This window comes from Bombus flavifrons, chromosome 1, assembly GCF_040668555.2.
Source record: "Bombus flavifrons isolate JBK064 chromosome 1, iyBomFlav1_principal, whole genome shotgun sequence".
Taxonomy (NCBI): Eukaryota; Metazoa; Arthropoda; class Insecta; order Hymenoptera; family Apidae; genus Bombus; species Bombus flavifrons.
This window is the reverse complement of record NC_138442.1, coordinates 7,496,442-7,514,079: the sequence shown is the minus strand read 5'-3', so window position 1 is coordinate 7,514,079 and position 17,638 is coordinate 7,496,442. Positions and strand designations below refer to the sequence as shown.

Below are 17,638 nucleotides of genomic sequence, written 5' to 3'. Positions count from 1 at the left end.
CGCAGTCTGCTAGACTCCAAACTACCAACCGACCGAGACTGGTTTCAATTTTTTCCCGACTTTTTGTTTTACCTGTTCCACTGCGTCTCTACCTTTCCCTCCGTCTCTTTTCTTCCTCTTTCGCTTCTTGTCCGTCGCTCTCTTATCCTCCTCCCCTCTCTGCTCCCTTCCTACCTTTCTTCTTACTCTTCTTCCTCCTGATCTCCTACATGTTACTTTTCTCTCTTCGCTCTTTTCTCCCTCCCCCCTACGCTCTTCTCCCCCTTCCACCCCCCCTCTTCGCTATGTGATCATCCCTTAACGCGAATGTCATACTCGAGTAGAAAGGTGGAGAGCACATTCGTTATTTGTCACTAGTCGATAGTTATCGCTAGACCCAGGTACCACGATATCGCAGGTATCTCGAGGAAAAAGCATCTGAGAGTGGAGAACACGAAGGAAATGCTACTCGTAGCTCTCGTTCCTTTGAATCACCTTAACGGAAGCGATTTCTCATAGGAAGCGGAAGCCTCTCGATCGCTTATCCTTTATTTCAGATCCGTCAGAGATACGCTAAATGCTCGTTTACAACACAAGCTGTTCGGTATTTGCTAGTTTATCGTGTCTCGACGTGATTAAAAATTTTCGAACCGGTGTTTGGCCACGCAGTCGACGCTAAAGACTCGAAACGTTCGTTTATGTTCTCTCCGTTTACGCTATCCATCGATTCTTAGTTCGCTACTGATGCTATTGCGTTTCCGAAAAAAACAGCTTGAGAATTTTTTCGGTGAAAAATGATACGCCGCGACGGCTAAAGTAGCTCGGTTCACGAGGCTACGGTGAATTAGAGGGAGCGCGAATGAACGAGCCGAAGCGAGGTTTCGAGTTGGCAATTGGTTTGCGTTTCGATCGAAAGGAGAATGATCGTTCGTTGGCCGATTCGTGGAAGGACTCGCGTCGTTAGCCGCGGTCGTCTTTGGGAACGCTGGTTGCCGCGAGAGATATGAGTCCGTCGTGCAACCTCTCATTTCCCTCCTACTGCAATCAACGGCATTTAAGCCTGCGTTTCGACCGTTTAAGCATTTAGCTGCTTCCGTCATATCTCAACATATAGCGAGAATTTTTTCGCACTCCGAAGACAACGGCTCCTTGCAACCTGCTTCTCTAGCAAAGGAGCACGCTCGTGAAATTGTGTTTCGTCGCGTCCGGCCAACTCGCTAAAACGAACTGTACGCACTTTCGGAGGAGTATCGAGATCCGAAACGATAAAGAGACGTCTGTCGGAGAAAAAGTAAAATATTTGTCGTGACTCTGAAGTTGTGTACTTTAGCAAGGGAGAGACATCAACGCCCACGTAGAGCAGACACGTTCGAAGGAACAAAAGCCAACGTTGAAATTCCGTATTGGCAGGAAATAATTGGTTGCACCTAATGAATGAACGCTGTCAAGCCGAGGCAAAGAAGAACCGTAAAAAGGAGCTGAGTAAGAAATCGAGGATTAGTTCACGGAGTGTTCGCGTAACTGCACGATCTTGCGGATCGTTTCTGGGGGGAGGGGAGGAGGGCGGAGAAGAGACAGAATTGAATAGATAAAGAGGGCGAAGGAGAAAGAGAGACGAATAAGGAAAAGGCGGATACGCCAGGTATACCAAGGTCGTTAACTGGAAGAAAAATTAGCCGTTTGTCAAAGTTCCGTCGAAAGATGGGTCAATCAGATACGAAAACACTTGTCCGGCTAGGCATTGTTCCAAAGTAACAGGTCTCTGGACGATCGTAGACACAGGTATACTTTTGTCCTAATGACCGTTCGAGGAATTCAAAAGTTCACGGTTCCTCGAGTGTTCGACGGGGTGGTCACAATCGTTCACGAGCTCTCCTGCTGCCATTTTCCTCTTGAAAGCCCAGCGCGAGATCACGATTACATGTTACGGTATTTCTGTGGCGCTAGCTCTCTTCGATATACCTTTAACTTTATCTTCTGCCTTCTCTCGGTCTCAAGTATATCTTGCTCAACGTTGTCGAATAAATTATAATTTCTGAATCTTGGTACTACGAGCTTTCTCTAAAGCCACTTTTAAGTTTGTCCAATCTATTTTACCTGCGTAACAGATACCCAAATGCTATTCCTAACGTTTTTCATCTCGATCGTATACATGCATATATCAAATTTCATGCACTCTTCTTTCTTATACCTCAGATTTATCTTTATTCTAAAATAATATTTATATATCTCATGGACGGAGATTTACCTTATAGGTGAGTAAGCACCTGCTCTTTCGGTTGATATAATTACTGTTCTCGGTGTAGCAAGGAAAAAGTTACCTGCGATTTTCTATTCTTTATATTGTTTGTTATAAAATTTTGTTAAACAAAGCGGACTTCAATCGATACCGGGGCGTGGTCATAATCTGTACAAGCATATGCCATTGACTTAGCACAGGGTGGTTTTAATTCAAACCGGTACTATACTGAATCGATAACGTCGCATGTGTCATGAGAATGGTAAGAGGGTCAAGTGACCCCCAAAACGTGAGCATACATTCTGTACCTCGCTGTGCATATATGTACATATGTACATATTCTATTGCAATGTAAGCATTTGATCCTTTCACCGCCTGTTTAGACTGTTCCCACTTGCCAAGGTAAAACTGCTGTAACATCTACTTGATGATAAATTTGTCATTTATAGTGTATATAATGTTTGAACATGTTAAATTTATTTGCTACCTGACGTAAAAAAAGCTAATATAGGTCTGGCTTGTGAAAATTGAAGTCAATTTAGTATACGGTCATTGTGTTGCATATTTAAAGTAACTTTTTCTATTTTTGTTCTATGTATCTATATATTTTCATTTGTTTCTAATCTCTGTACTTTGATTTTTATTGTCCATACAATTTCGTTTGTTATCTAACGAAAAATTATCGATATACAATATATGCGTTATGAAATTAGGTTGGCGTTTTTATATATGATGAATTTGCTAAGAATTAACATCAGTTGAAAATCAACAGTAAGTTAAAGAAAAAAACTATTTATTGGTAATTTTGATGTACGTATGTGTATATATTTGTGGGAACACGTGATAATGTAATAAAGTAAATTTTTTTAAATACAACTTCTATCGGTAAAAGCAAGAAAGAAACCTTTGTAATGAAATGGATTCGTGTTGCCATCTATCGCACGAACTGTAGACTTCTACAATGTAATATAATTGTAAACGTATGAGACATCGACGGAAAAAAGATAATCTTGAATAAATCAGTACCTTTCGGTACTGACCGGTACTATCATCGATTGCGTTCGTCTGTCTTTCCTCATCTATGTACTGTATATAATGTATGTTTAAATCTATCTTATAACTGTTGTTGCTTGTTGTTATAACTATCAGTATTGTGTTGAGTTTATACAAGAAGCGAATTTTAGTGCATTTTATATCAGTGATAATCCTGCTATCGAGATCACGTCGTTATCTTTATCCATCTACCCGTCGTTGCAACTACGTACCACGGTAATTTTTGTTATTTGCCGAGATTATTATTGGATTTTCAAATAATCAGTATATATTTCACTTTTATATATGTGTGAAGTATATAATGTTCAATATGTTCTCTCTTTTATCTCACAGCTGATCGTTAATCACACATAATTGTGATTACTTGTACACGAGGATCCACGGTTATTTATTGGTTAAGTTTTAAGTGAGAATAGAAAATCTTTCGTTGTGTGTCAGGTGAAAATTTACACATTTATACTTTCACCAAGGCGATCAAAGCAACAGTAAACAACAATATTGAGAAGAATTCTCTGTATATGCACTTTTTTTGTATGTGGTCTCATTTAATTAGTGTGATTTCAAGTTTCTGAATATTCTCACTTTTATATTTCTGAAATTTTCATTTTTATAGCTTTTTTTTTGTGAAGAGTATTTTGACATTGCAATTTTCGCGTGTGCAATTCTAATATTAGTAATAAAGAGAATATAGTGTTATTTCGAGTAAACATATTGGTATTTAATTCGTTGAATCAGCTATCCCAACTGTTAGTGATGCAAGTATGTGACTCGACTTAATCAGTATATTTTCCGCGTAAATACCTATTACGACAGCTTTCTCATTGAAACATCTGTTGCGCGTATGCTACATTAGTGGTTCATAGTTTTTCAACGAAACGTGGTAAATCGATAACATATTGTTTAATTGACTATACTATAACATTATTTTCAACTAATTCGTGTATTATTTTCATTCTTATTTTGTTCAGTAAATAATCAATCGGTCAATAGTTTTTATCGTATTTTCATAATTTTTACATATTGTCTACAATTCTTTTTGGTAGAAAGATGAAGTACTTCCTGTTATTTCTTCTAATAACTGTGACAGTTCACTGGTCAGTTGCACCACCCGTTAATCAAAAAAGCAAAGATTATGATAATAAAAATGAAGTTGAAGACATAGAACCAATGGTAAGTTTCTTACAATAAAGATAATTTTTTATTTTATAAACAATATTCATAGCAAAAGTCTTTTACATAGGTAGACATGGAATATCGCAGATACCTGATGGAAGTAGTTCAGGTGTTAGAAAGTGATCCTGATTTTCAAAAGAAGTTGGAGAAAGCAGATGAAGCAGATATACGTGTAATTTGAAAGAAATAATATTATATTGCAATTGAATTTAAAGAATACAATTCATGTTGCTATATGTATTTGTAACTTATTTTTTCATTAGACAGGAAAGATAGCCGATCAACTACAATTTGTGAACCATAATATTAGATCAAGATTAGATGAAATAAAGAGAGACGAACTAGAAAGATTAAGACATCTTGCGACAAAAGAAAATGAATTAAAGAATGGTTTAGATATTGAACATTTAAAAATACCTGAACATTTAGATCATACTAATACACGTACATTTGAGATCCAGGATCTAAAGAAATTAATTGCTAAGGTAATGCAGCATTAGTATTGTACAAGATAAGTTTATCAGACATAAATATATTAATTGTTCTTTTATACAGACTACTGAAGATTTAGCAAAAGCTGATAGGAGGAGACGTGAGGAATTTAAACAACATGAAATGGAGAAGAAATACGAAGAACAAGAAAAGTTAAAACGTAATTATTATAAATTAAATGTGTATTGATTATTTATGATAATAATATATTCTTATGTATTCTGTTTTATTACAGATATGAACGACGCAGAAAAAAAGAAGTATGAGCAAGATCTACAAGCAATGAAGGAAAAGCAGAAAAAACACGAACCTGTAAGTTGTAAATATAAGTGATTTAGTATACTACTGATATACACGTTTCTCTATTGTCTCTTCCATTTTGCACTTTACAGGTACATCATCCAGGAAGTAAACAACAACTGGAGGAAGTATGGGAAAAACAAGATCATATGGAAAGCGAAGACTTTAATCCTAGAACATTTTTTTTCTTTCATGGTATTATATTTTTTATTTTATATTTGTCTTTATAGTCTTATAAATTATGTGTAATTTATAAAAATTAATACCCTAGATATTGATGGTAATGGAGTATGGGATCAAGATGAAGTTAAAGCTTTATTTTTGAAAGAATTGGATAAACTTTATGCTCAAGGAGCACCTCAAGAGGATTTATTAAAACGAGCTGAGGAGATGGAGAGAATGAGGGAACATGTATTCAATGAGGCCGATCTTAACAAAGACGGTCTTATTAGGTTTGTATATATATATACATATATTTTATATGTTTTGAATAACATTAGTTACTTCATGTTATTGTTGTAGTTATGAAGAATTTTTGGAACAAACAAAGAAACCAAATTTTCAACAAGATGAAGGGTGGCAGGGATTAGATGAACAACAAATTTACACGCAGGAAGAATTTGAAGCTTTTGAAAGATACAAGCAAGAGGAAATACAAAAAATGATTGCCCAAGGAATGGTAAGTATAATATAGTAAAAATCATTGTTATGATTAGCTATCACGTTTTTTGCAGTGATTATGCATATTTATTATGTTGTCAATGCTTATTTATCCTTTTTGATTAATTTGTTTCTTTCTAACGTATATCTTCCATTAATACTATGAATGAATTAATGACCTTAAAAAGTTAAAAATAATTTCAAAAGATATTGGGTTATATGGAAAATTTCCGCTTTAAACGAACGCCGTTAAAATTTTTATATATTTTTCTTTAAAATAAGAATTATGTTATATATATATGTACTTCACCTAATGTGATGCAAGAGCATCTTACATATTGTATATGTATACATTATGTACATGTATGTAAGTTGCGGCAAAACAAAAATCACTGGGTAGTGAACTGGATCGATTCTTATTTAATTTCAGCACTTAGAGTAATATGGTTGCATTGGTGGTGTCGAAAGCCTTAAAAATTATGGGAATTGTCAAGGCTATTGTCTTTGGTATATAATGTTACTTAGTTATATGCGGATGTCAAAGTTGTGCTATTGAAGGTTAGGAGGTGTCATTGAAGCATGATTAAAGCACGGTCCATTGAAGTAATGTCGTTGACACAAGTCAAAAGTCAATTGGAGGTTGTGGGAGCAGTCGCAATCGTGCTATTTGAATTTGTCACTTGGGAATTTTGAAGTGGCATCAAAGTTATTTCGTTATCGCTTCTACATTTTTATACATATATAGGGTGTTCGGCGAAATGGTGTGCACGATTTTTGAAGCATTACCGTTAACAAAAAGAATGTTGTAACAAACATTGATTTGTTTCGAATCGGTCACAAATTGCAATACTTAAAGCCGTTAAAAAATGCTTCTTTCTGTAAAAAAATTAAGACCAGCTTGATTTTCTCAAATGGCATAGTATCAAGACGAGTACAACGATCTATAATATTATGACTTTTAGATGACCTTGAGCCAGAAATTTTAAATTCATTAATTCATAAGAACATTAACGTGTGAAATTTGGTTTAATAAGGCGCTAGATCAGATGTTTACAATCACGTTTGTGCTCTCAACAATTTTTTTTTATATTTATTTATTATTTATTATTTATTTTTTATATTAAAAATTTTTTTATAGGAAGAAGCATTTCTGGGCGATTTTAAGTATTGCAATTTGTAGCTGATTAAAAACAGATCAATTTGTGTTCGGAACATTTTTTTATTACATTATCGGAAATGCTTCAATTTCACTAAACACCCTATATATAATTTTTTAATACTCTTCTATATAACATAGTATTTGCAAAAATGTATCTAACGTAAGCAAATAAGAAAGGTTAATAATATATATTTTTGCTTGATCAGAGTAATGAACTTAGAAGCCGCAGCAGTTTATACGTTGATACGTTGATGTGACAAATTGTTTATTGTAAAGAAAGCATTATGTAAGCAATTAATCCGCTTTTATTTGTAGACAAACATTTGTATAATGCGTATAATAGTATTTCCGCTTATTATTTTAACTAAATTTACGGATAGGAAGGAGTACATATATACATATACCGTAGTGTATTACGTTACCAGTGATTAGGTTTTATTCATTCATTTAATCTGTCTGTTTTTTAAAAAGCATTGTTTGTAGTGGTTTTGTAATTGATAATAATTAGCTTGTGCACTTTTTGTTGCTGTTATTAGCGACCACCACACCCAGGTAGTATACCGGCACAGTCCGAGCCGGTAAGTATTCTTAGTTTATCAAAAAAGAAGATATATAGTACATATATATATGTTTTATTTAAAGTAAATATAAAGTATGGTCTCAAAGTTTTTCTTTGACGCTTAATACTCTAATATAATAAAAAGAAACCTAAAAAATATTATTTTAGCATGTCCAATTAGTAAAAATTAAAATTAGATAATGTAAATGTATTGTAAAAGTAATTTTATTGATATCTTTTAGTTTCCATCACAATATGGACAAGGACCAGTTGCTCCTGGATTAGTTCCTCCCCAAGTAGATCCAAATCAAAATATGCTTCATCAACAATTCCAAGACCAAAGTCATCCACAGTATCAACAGCAGCCACAGATTGTAGTTCCTCAGCAACATGGTCAAATTCCTCAACAACAGCAACAACAGTTTCAAGGGCAGTTACCATCGAATCAGCAATATCAGGTACCTCAAAATCAAATCCCTGTTCAGCAAGTACACCCTGGAGCGGTACCGGTTCAACAAGGGCAGCAAAATCAGCCTTTAGTTCAACAGCAACCTCAAGCTCCAAATTTTCAACAACAACCTCAAGCTCCAAATTTTCAACAACAACCTCAAGCTCCAAATTTTCAACAACAACCTCAAGTTCCAAATTTTCAACAACAGCAAAACATAGTAAATCAAGTACCACAAAATATTCAGACGAACGCCGTGCCACAAAAACATAGTTCAAATCAAGCAGATTCACAACACGCGCAAGCGCCCGCCCAACAAGAAGTTAATAGAAATAAAATTCCAGTTCATGAGAAAGTATAATTGCGTCCTCAATTCGGCAAGACTATAAGATTTAATTTGACAAGAGAACGCCTTCAATTTTTTAAAGAATTGAATTTTGTCATTTTAGAGTATTTTTTATATCTTTCGCTGTTATTTTACACACTGATTGTAACATTTGTATGATCGTACACACATTACGTTTATCACGGAAGTCGGACAACTTATCGTGAAATGTAAATAAATTATTTCCAAGAAAAATAGACGTATTAAAAAAACATTGTTTATTTGCTGCCTTAGTACTTTACGAAGTAATAATTCATTGTCTTTTTGGTGCAGAACCTTCGTTTTTATCAAGAATATGTAATCGTTGGAACATCGCGTGCATCGAAAGATAAAGAATATAGGAGGGGTTGCTGTGCGATTCAGTGAAAAAGATCATATTTAATTTCTCATATTTATTATTGCATACTGTTTATGTTAGTATATTACTTAGATATATGTGCCAAATAGCAACTTAAATATATGATTGCGTGATTCATCTGTTTGTTTCACCCGTCAAGCACGGATAGGTAGGTAGGTGGGTAGGTAGGTAGGTAGGTAATGTAACGCTTACTCCACTATATATAAGGTGTATTTATAATTATAGCATATGTTGGTAGAACGTCATCTTACATGCTAATCGGTAATAAATAAAAGAGGAATTCGTAATTGGTGACGGGTTTTGCTTGCATCCGTGACTAAAGAAAACTATTTCCAAAGCCTCGTATCCGAGGTGTTTGGAAGAAAACGGAATCAAACGTCGCTTCGCGATTCGTCACGGGTACACACACATATTTCGAGCGTTTTCTTAAAGACACGCGCGCAACTATTCGTATAGTGTGTCGGTTTAATCAATTCGACTATCTACTGAAAAAGAAATACTTTGTTTTAATGTAAATAGAAACAATAGTAACTACAAACTATCGCCATCTGCAAAGAAACTTGCGCTTGTCGTCGTTCTTGGACAGCGAGCGTCTTCTACTGTAAGCTGCGCGACGATTTCGAACGAATCGATTGAGATTAGAAACTGAAACGAAGACAGTTAGACAATTCGGTTCGCAGAATCAGGCGATCGAAGCTGAAAGGCGATAGAAACAGCCGTTATAACGATTCGGAGACATTCTAAATTTTGAGGTAAGAGCTGGTCGGAAATTGCTACGATCAACTTCGATCGCGAGATCGCATTACCTGATCCTTTTCGATTTCGCTCCTAATTATCGCGAGACACTGGTCACGTGAAGCCATACGCGCTCCACAACTTTATTCGCAATCGCTTTCAAAAATATTTATCGTACCAAAAGAACGCCTTTCTATCTGTTACTGCATCGACCAATGCCTCGTTAGCGCACTATGGCGGCAAATTCAAATGAAACAGAGGCTCGGATCTTAAATTACATAAAATACCTTTACGACCGGACAAATAAATATATTACAGGTTACGATAATAAAGATGAACTTTGTCGTATAATAATGTTGCATCCTTTCTATTTACAGTGAACGCGCGGTTGTGCATGTTTGTCGCGTAATATACTGTGTGTTCTCCTTTAGTGTACTTGTTCCAAGAATATATTCCTTTGCTTTCAATTTTGTTTTGTCTGTCGCTATTTCTCTTTCGTTCGTACGTTTACATCTTTCTCATACTCTTTTCTCATACTTTCTTCGTCTTTCTTATGCCTTCCTTTCTTACTTTCTCTTTATCCTATCATTCAATAACTTAACTCTTTCCGTTTTCCCCCGTCTACGTTTTCTTAGACGTGTACGTAGACGTGTACGTAGTAGACGTGTACGTGGACGTGTATGAGCACATGTACGTGTTTTGTGTCATGTGTGTACGTGGCCGTGTGTGTCTCTGTGTGTGTCTGTCTGTGTGCGTGCGCGTGTATGTATGTAAGTGGGTGAAGTGGTGGGGTGCAGTTGTGTTCGTGGACGCGTTGTGTCGGATATTGGCTCACGGCCGGGGATGTATACGATTAAATAATCGGATTCCGAAAAATGTGCGGTTTCTATTGTTCGACTAATAGTTTCTGTAAATTAGGATGCCACTTAGTTTAGTCTCGAATGTTTAGCCGTTACCGCAGCAGAGAAACGCGAATCGAACCGGGCCGTTCCTTGGCGTTTCTCGATCGCGTTCCTTCCGCTGTCGTAACGTCCCTCCGGTAAACGCAGTTACGTGTTACATCCTGTAAACTAGTCGTAAATCGCGGATACGGGGATTACTACGCTTCATTATCGTTTTACTCTTACGGTTTGCTTGAATTCTCTTCGGTGTTTCCTTTTTCCTTTCGTGTACAAGTGTGGCGCGTATGTCGGGTCGATCGTTATTATAATAAGACATTACATCTCGAAGCTAAGGCGAAAATAAAGGAAAGATTCGGCGCGTGCGTAATACATTTCAGATCCTGTTTCGCATATTCTTTAATTCTCATAGAACGAACGTTGAAAATTTGTTTTACAACTGCAGCCGAGTATTGGTTGCCTCGCGGCCAAACGCGTCTCGCTCGCCAACTTTTCCACGCTCTCCTCCGTTCTCGAGACTCGCGTGGATCCTCGCTATATAAGTATTTCTACAGATGCGGATCTGCCGCCACTTTCCACCGTTTCGATCGATCTTACTGGCGGTTACATTGTTCCACACGGATTCGCAAAGCGTACGTTCGCTTAGGAAATCGGGAAACATGTACGCGCAAGACGGATCGAGAAGATGGAAAACTCGGGAGATCGATCGATAAGCGAGTGAAACGTACACAAGCCACGAGGACAAATGGGTGGAGGTTTTTATCGAAAGTAGTATACTAGCGTCACGCCCGTCCGTCCTTATGTTGCCTCGATAAAAATTCTAAGAGCTACTTTGTCTTCGACTCTAAGATCCTTACTTTTGTCTAACTTAATTCTCCCCGTGAACTTTTGTTTCGTCCTCGACGACGTTTGAACGGAAAACTGCATCATCATATCTTCCTTCAACGTAAAACGTATCCAGCAGCAATCTTATAGCGTCAATATATCAATTTATGTATATATATATTTTTTTTTTGTCTCATATATATTTACTTTACTTTGTGTCCTATATCAATAATAGCGTATTAGATGCATTTTTTTTCTTCACTTATACCTTATGTATGTAATATAAGTATCTTTGTTTTTCTTCATCTGTTCACAGATATATCAAAATGCGTAAACGAAAGATTCTCGAAATATCCGTTCCCTCTGATAATTCAGTTACACGCTCTCCCCTCCCCCCTCCCCCCGCTCCCCACTCTCCGTTTAACCATCCATTTCCGTTCTTTCGTACAAGCGAATCGAAAAGAAACGTTTACGAGAATATGCCATTCAGGGTATTACCGGTGGTGGGTTGATCCAAAACAGAAATTTTGTCGGGTTTGCTTGTAGATTCTGTACATTCGCTCTACACGCACACAAAAGATTCGTAGACACATTGCGTAATCGACAGGAAAAATTTCCGATTCGATCCGATCCGATCCGATCCGACCCGATCCGACCCGATCCGAACTGATCCGATTCGATCCGAATCAATTTCATCGGTCGGTATCGATACGAATCGGCCGAGATCGGATCGATCGTACAGTTTAAAAGTAAAAAGAAAAATTTTCGCAAAATATTCGAGTTCCTCCTTTGATTCTATCCTCGACTATAACCGTGCTGTTTAATCTTCGCAGAAATCGCGCAGCGTCGCCAAGACTTCGAGACGAGACGAAGAGAATATGTACGTACTAAGAAGAAATGTTTATTTTACGCAACGTCCCCACAAATAATTCCTTGTATCTTTATCATCTGTACTTTGTTTTCCGGTTTTCTTTGTTCCGTCTTTTTTTTTCTCTTTTGCATTTCTTTTCCACTTCTGTCGCAAATGATTCATTTGGTGATGCGAAATTTCGAATGACTTTTCATCACGTACAAGTGGTCACGGTCTACGGGACACGTTAAATTTTTTTTGTTTGGAAGGCACTTGCTACTTTTTTTTTTTATACAATATTAATTTTAATCTTTTCCACATTCTCGCCTGTTCACATGCCCCATCCTTTTCTCTCGCACACTCTCTCCCTAACCCCTCTGTCTTTCGGCTAATTCTTTCTCGCAATTTCGTTCGCGGCTCTTTGAATTATATTTCTTCCTTTCTTCTTCCAATCCCATCTCCTCGCTTTGACTCACGAATTTCTTTTGCTCCGCCCTGCCGCTGGTTTCGTTCAAATTTACCTTCTCGTTGAACACATTAAGCCTAAATCGTAATAAAATCTTTTAAATTCGCGATCCTCTTTTCCTTTTCTTTTTCCGTTTCATTTTTTCCCCTGAATCGATCGCTCTCTCGCGCGTCGTTCCGATTTTCACGAAAAATAAAACGCGTCCGATCGCACTTTTTCTCGTCGACCGAGCGCTCGAATATTTTCACCCAAAAATCTTTCGTATCAAGAATAACGCGTTTTAGAGTTTTCCCGAATTAATTTTCTAATCGCCGATAATTAACTTGCTAATCGATTCCTCCCGAAACTTTCGTACGAACCGTTTAAAGCTTTCGTAGGGGAGTGGCGCGAGAACAACGTTTTCCAAAAAGTTGCCTAAACAACGTATAACACGATGGACAGCCTATACGCCCCATTCTCTTTTTTTTCGAGCAAAAGCGAAAAGCGATGGTCTTTTCCTTTTACAGAAGGCCACTTCGAATTTTTTTTTTTTTTTGTTTTGTTTACTTTTTAATACTTACAAAGAGTCACTCCAGAACCAGTGTGCCAACTTTAAAAAATTTGCTTTTTTTCTTGTTTAGAAAGTTTCGTTCTCTCTGTCACACGCGCTCCTTTCTTTCTCTCTGTCTCTTCCGTTCCATTCGCTCTCTCATTCTTCCCCATCCTGTTCATTTCTCACTTTCTCTCTGTCTTCCCCCTCTTTCTGTTCCTAGGATGACTAGGTTCGATACGAACTCGCTCGTACTTAGACGTCGCACGAAATCTCTGAACGGCGGTTCGTGGCTAGAACGATCGAGGAGTAGACGCGAATCATTTGTGAAAGAAATTCCGAGCTGAATTGGCTTGACAGCGTGCGATCGACCGGCTAGAATTCGAACGATTCCGTAGAGGAATCGGTTCGTTTCGACGACTACTCGACTCGTGTCGTTCTTCGATTGTCGAGGATCGAGGGTGTTCTCGCGAAAAGTCGTACGCGTAACATGTAAAATTTTGAAAAATAGCACGATCTTTCCGAAAAAAACATTCACTCGCACGTATCACGCTCACACGTTCGATTCGCTCAGTCAGATGCTCGCGTTCGTCCGCTTTCAACGTTAACACAGGCACACACACGGCGCTCGCGCGTCTATCCACATTTTCTCTTGTTCCAAATTCAATGAATTTCACGGTAGTGTCGTCATTAATTTTTCGTTCCCTAATCTCTAAACCTTATAATTTTTATACTTGGCATACCCCAAATATGGCAGGAAGGCAATCATTACACTTAATAAAGTACAGCAATCGGTTTTGTTTTCCCTTTTGCGTGCTAACGCGTACGCACTAGTCGAACAACTTTTGTTTCTCTTTCGTTCCGTAGAGATTTAGAACGTCGACGTTGTCTCGATCGACGAACAGTCGCAAAGCGAATTTTGTACATCTCTTTCGCTTTCGTAAGATTATTCACCATTATTCTTCTCTTTTTCCCTTTTCTTTTTTTTTTCATCTTCTTTTTTCTTTTTTTTTTTCACTTCGGAAGCGCAACGTTTCTCGAATCGATCGTCCGTTTTACGAACGGCTGTAATTCCACCAGTCTCGTCTTGCTTTGCAGCGTTTCGATGCGATCTACATGTGGAACCGCGTTACGAGAAATCCACGGTATTTTCTCAGTCCGTCTGTACGGACGTTGCTTCCAACGTTCGGCGAGTCCCGACGAGCTGTATATGTCGATCCACGCGAATACTGGCTCGTGCCACGAGATCGCTTCCCAATTACTATACATTTGGCATATTAAACGTACGGTTATCGTATATGCATAGATATATAAATCTCGAGTGTAAGCGCGTGTCCGTGCAGCACACTCGCGTCCACGCTTTCGCGCGCAGTCGGATGCTTCGTAACGAGCTCCGATCGAGCAAAGTTAGCTACGGAACGTTTTCTTAAAATAGGCGGCCTTCGAGACTGCGTCGGAATCGGTCGAGCGATCACGATCGATGCTCGAGGTCGGTAGGGAGGATTTGGCTTGAGATTCGAGGATCGAGGATCGAGAATCGAGGATCAGGGGATCGAGCATCGATCGTGGCTGCTCCACTCGGTGTCGCGTTTCCCATGGCTCCTTCTCTCTCGATCATTTCCCTTTCCCCTCCCCTCCCCTCCCTCCCCGTTTTGATTGTAAAACTCGAACGATCTTCGCGCGAGATCGCTCTGGTATACTGCGGTATCGTCGCGAGGACGAATGGTCGGAATACGGACCGTTCGAGGCTGGAAGCACGGCGCTCGATTCGCCGCCGCCGTGTCGATTACGCGATCGCGCTCCGACGAATCGATCACCGCGGTTATACTTTCGAATAATCCGTACAGCGAGCGTCGCCTCCTCGCAGATTCGCCTCTGCGAGAAGCGTCGACGAGAAGCCTTTTGTTAGGATCCCGATGGAAGTGAGACGCTGTTCTGCCGATCCAACGGGCAACGATCAGCTCGTTCGATTTCGAGCATGTCGCGCTTACTATTCGCAACGCGAGTCGGTTAGCGGCTCCAGCTTAACGGGAATTTTGTCTTTGTCCTTGAGTCCGTGAGGACTCTTTACGAGATCCGCGATGTCCTCCTGGAAGAGATTCTCCGGTCGTGGGCTGACGAAGCTTCGCGCCGGCTTGTACGTCATACCACTCACGCCGATGCCGACTTCCACGCTGCTAGGTATGTGTCCAGGATCCATCAGAGGGCCGAGCGGACTCGCCAGAGGACTCTCCATCGGGCTCTCTGGTGGGCCGCCGGAGCCTGGACTGGCCAAGCCCAAATTTAGCGGCGAGTTTCCGTTGTTCCCGCCGCCTCCGCCGCTACCGTTGTTACTCCCGATAACCGGTGTACCGCTGTTGTTGCTGTTGTGGTGATGCTGACTGGCTTGCATCGCTGCCTGTAGATTCGACGAGAGGCTCGTCGACAGATTCGTAGACAGGTTTGTCGCCATCATATCGTGTTGCTGCGAGTGCGCCGCCGCTACCATGCTGCACATTTGATGTCGCAGTCCTACGTCAACCGACAACCCCGAATATTAATTTTCTTTCATTTTCTTTCTCTCGATAGAAAGCTGCGCCAGCAACACAATTAGAAAGATAAATATTAGCTTGTCCGGAAAGTGTCTTTCTTTCGCAAACGTGTCTTTTACAACAATGCAGCTTCGTACAAACGTGAAACCAAGTCTGTGAAATGTCGCGCTGTTTATCTCGACAGAACAAAATCGATCGTACGTAATTCGACGAAATAATATAAAACCAAAAACCTTGGTGCGTCTATTATTTTCTCATTGAACGAAAGAAACATTTTGGACAACCTAATACATATATATGGTAGTCTATCGTTACCTTGAGCGACCGCAGCAACCGCGGCCGCGGCTGCCGCTCCGGGGCTGACCGCGCCTTCGGGACCGTTGCAAGCCGCGTAATTTGCCAAACTCGGATACATCGAAGTCGGCTCTTCCTTCACCATGTGCGGCGAGTGTCCATCGCGGAACACCACTGCTCGAATCACACCGCGAATGTGCTCGTCGGGCCAAACACCCAACAGAATCCTTTGCGGTCTGCCTCTGCCTTTCGGACGAAGATCTGACCGGGCAAAAAAACAAACGAATGGTATACCGATGTCTCGGTATTTCCGGGCAACGTCTGCTTCATTGCGAACTCTAGTTACGCTGATTTTCAAAAACCTAGACGAGTAGTTTCGCCTTGGCGCGTAAAGAACCACGTGATTCGGTTTTCTCAAGTTTGTCATCCGAGCGAAAGAATCTTAGAGTATCCGACTAATACTCACCGGCTCCTCCATCAGCACTCGGACCCAGCATATTGTGTACTCGATTCGCGTACAATACGAAGGTCGGGTATGGGATGTCGTATTTCCTGCAACAAAGTATCGGGAAGCGTGTGAGAATGAGAAGAGCTGTTGGATCGGTGGTGTAGGATCGAGAGAATGTTTGTAGCTGAAAGCGGCAGCACGACGAAATCGATCGATTCTCGTAAAGATTATCGGGCTCGTTCCGCGAAACGTTGCTCGATCGGGCAGCACATGTTCGCACAAAGGGAAACAGCCTTTAACGACTACGCGTTATTACGCGCGTGCGATACGCGCGTTTTACGACTAAGCTGTAAAAGTTCTTAAGTTGATCGCTCGCCGAACCCAACAGCCAATTGTTTTCTCTCTGTTTTAACCCATTTACATCCGACGCAGGTTATCGTTCGATTCTCGCAACTAAATCATTTCCATCGAATCGCTCGAAACTTTCGCCGCAGATTGTTCACTCGCGACCAAACAAATTGTAACGTTTGTAAATTAATTTCGCTTAACCATTGCGCAAAACATCATCTGGAAAAACCGGTAAACCGATACTTTTTGTGTGGAACGATTAAAAGCGAGCGATATCATCGATGGCCCTCGCGAAACCAACCGCGATAATCGCAGCCTGTGTAATCGAGTTTATCGAAAATCTCATTAAAAATTCGGCGTTTCGTTAGAACGGTCCGATGAACTTTCTTAGTTTAATTTGTCCCGTCGCGCCACGAATATCCGCCTGATAATGAAATTCTTCTCGCCACTTTCCTCCAGCGAACAGGGCGAACGTCTGATGCAGATATAATTCGGACCACCCATCTGGTTGAGCAGCGACGCGACGCCATTCTTTATTTGGTTAACGCGAGAAATTTGGTTTCGGTGATGGCCAGACGGAAGGAGAAAACGAACGACCGTGAACGAAATTTCGCGAACTCGCGACCAACGAGAACTTGATATGTATATAGTTACCTTGCTGCTTGACTCAAGGACAATCCTTCTTTCAACACGCTGAAGATCGCCTCCGCCATGGTTTCTGGTCGCCAGGACTTGAGCGGGCCGCGTTCTCGAAAGCGCAGATTGTGCACCAGGCTCTGATTGGTGTTCCAGCATTTCTGCCACATCGATTGCAGCTGATACTGGTAGCTGTCTGTTTAGTTTACGCCCCCCGTGGAAAAAGAGAAAACAGAAAAAGCACGGCATTAGTAAGTGTCGGGATTTTCACT

The 17,638-nt window shown here is 39.9% G+C and overlaps 2 protein-coding genes across 2 annotated transcripts in view; one reads left to right on the top strand and one right to left on the bottom strand.

Annotated features, from left to right (window-relative positions):
* Positions 1–3,330: 3,330 nt before the first annotated feature.
* On the top strand, positions 3,331–9,036 carry NUCB1 (Nucleobindin 1). Its single transcript, XM_069123385.1, has 11 exons — positions 3,331–3,487; positions 4,315–4,441; positions 4,512–4,616; positions 4,708–4,929; positions 5,000–5,096; positions 5,172–5,248; positions 5,329–5,431; positions 5,508–5,688; positions 5,759–5,915; positions 7,592–7,633; positions 7,857–9,036. Exons 2-11 carry the CDS (start codon positions 4,319–4,321, stop codon positions 8,421–8,423), a joined length of 1,674 nt encoding a protein of 557 aa, XP_068979486.1. The 5' UTR covers positions 3,331–3,487; positions 4,315–4,318; the 3' UTR covers positions 8,424–9,036.
* The window catches only part of LOC138184890 (protein bric-a-brac 1), a 222,559-nt gene continuing 213,918 nt past the window's right edge, over positions 8,998–17,638 (bottom strand). The window contains exons 6-9 of the mRNA XM_069123310.1: positions 17,385–17,562; positions 16,401–16,486; positions 15,956–16,195; positions 8,998–15,620 (exon numbers count right to left, since the gene is read on the bottom strand). Of these exons, the coding sequence (XP_068979411.1) occupies positions 15,100–15,620; positions 15,956–16,195; positions 16,401–16,486; positions 17,385–17,562 (1,025 nt within the window). The 3' untranslated portion in view covers positions 8,998–15,099. The remainder of the gene's footprint in view (positions 15,621–15,955; positions 16,196–16,400; positions 16,487–17,384; positions 17,563–17,638) is intronic.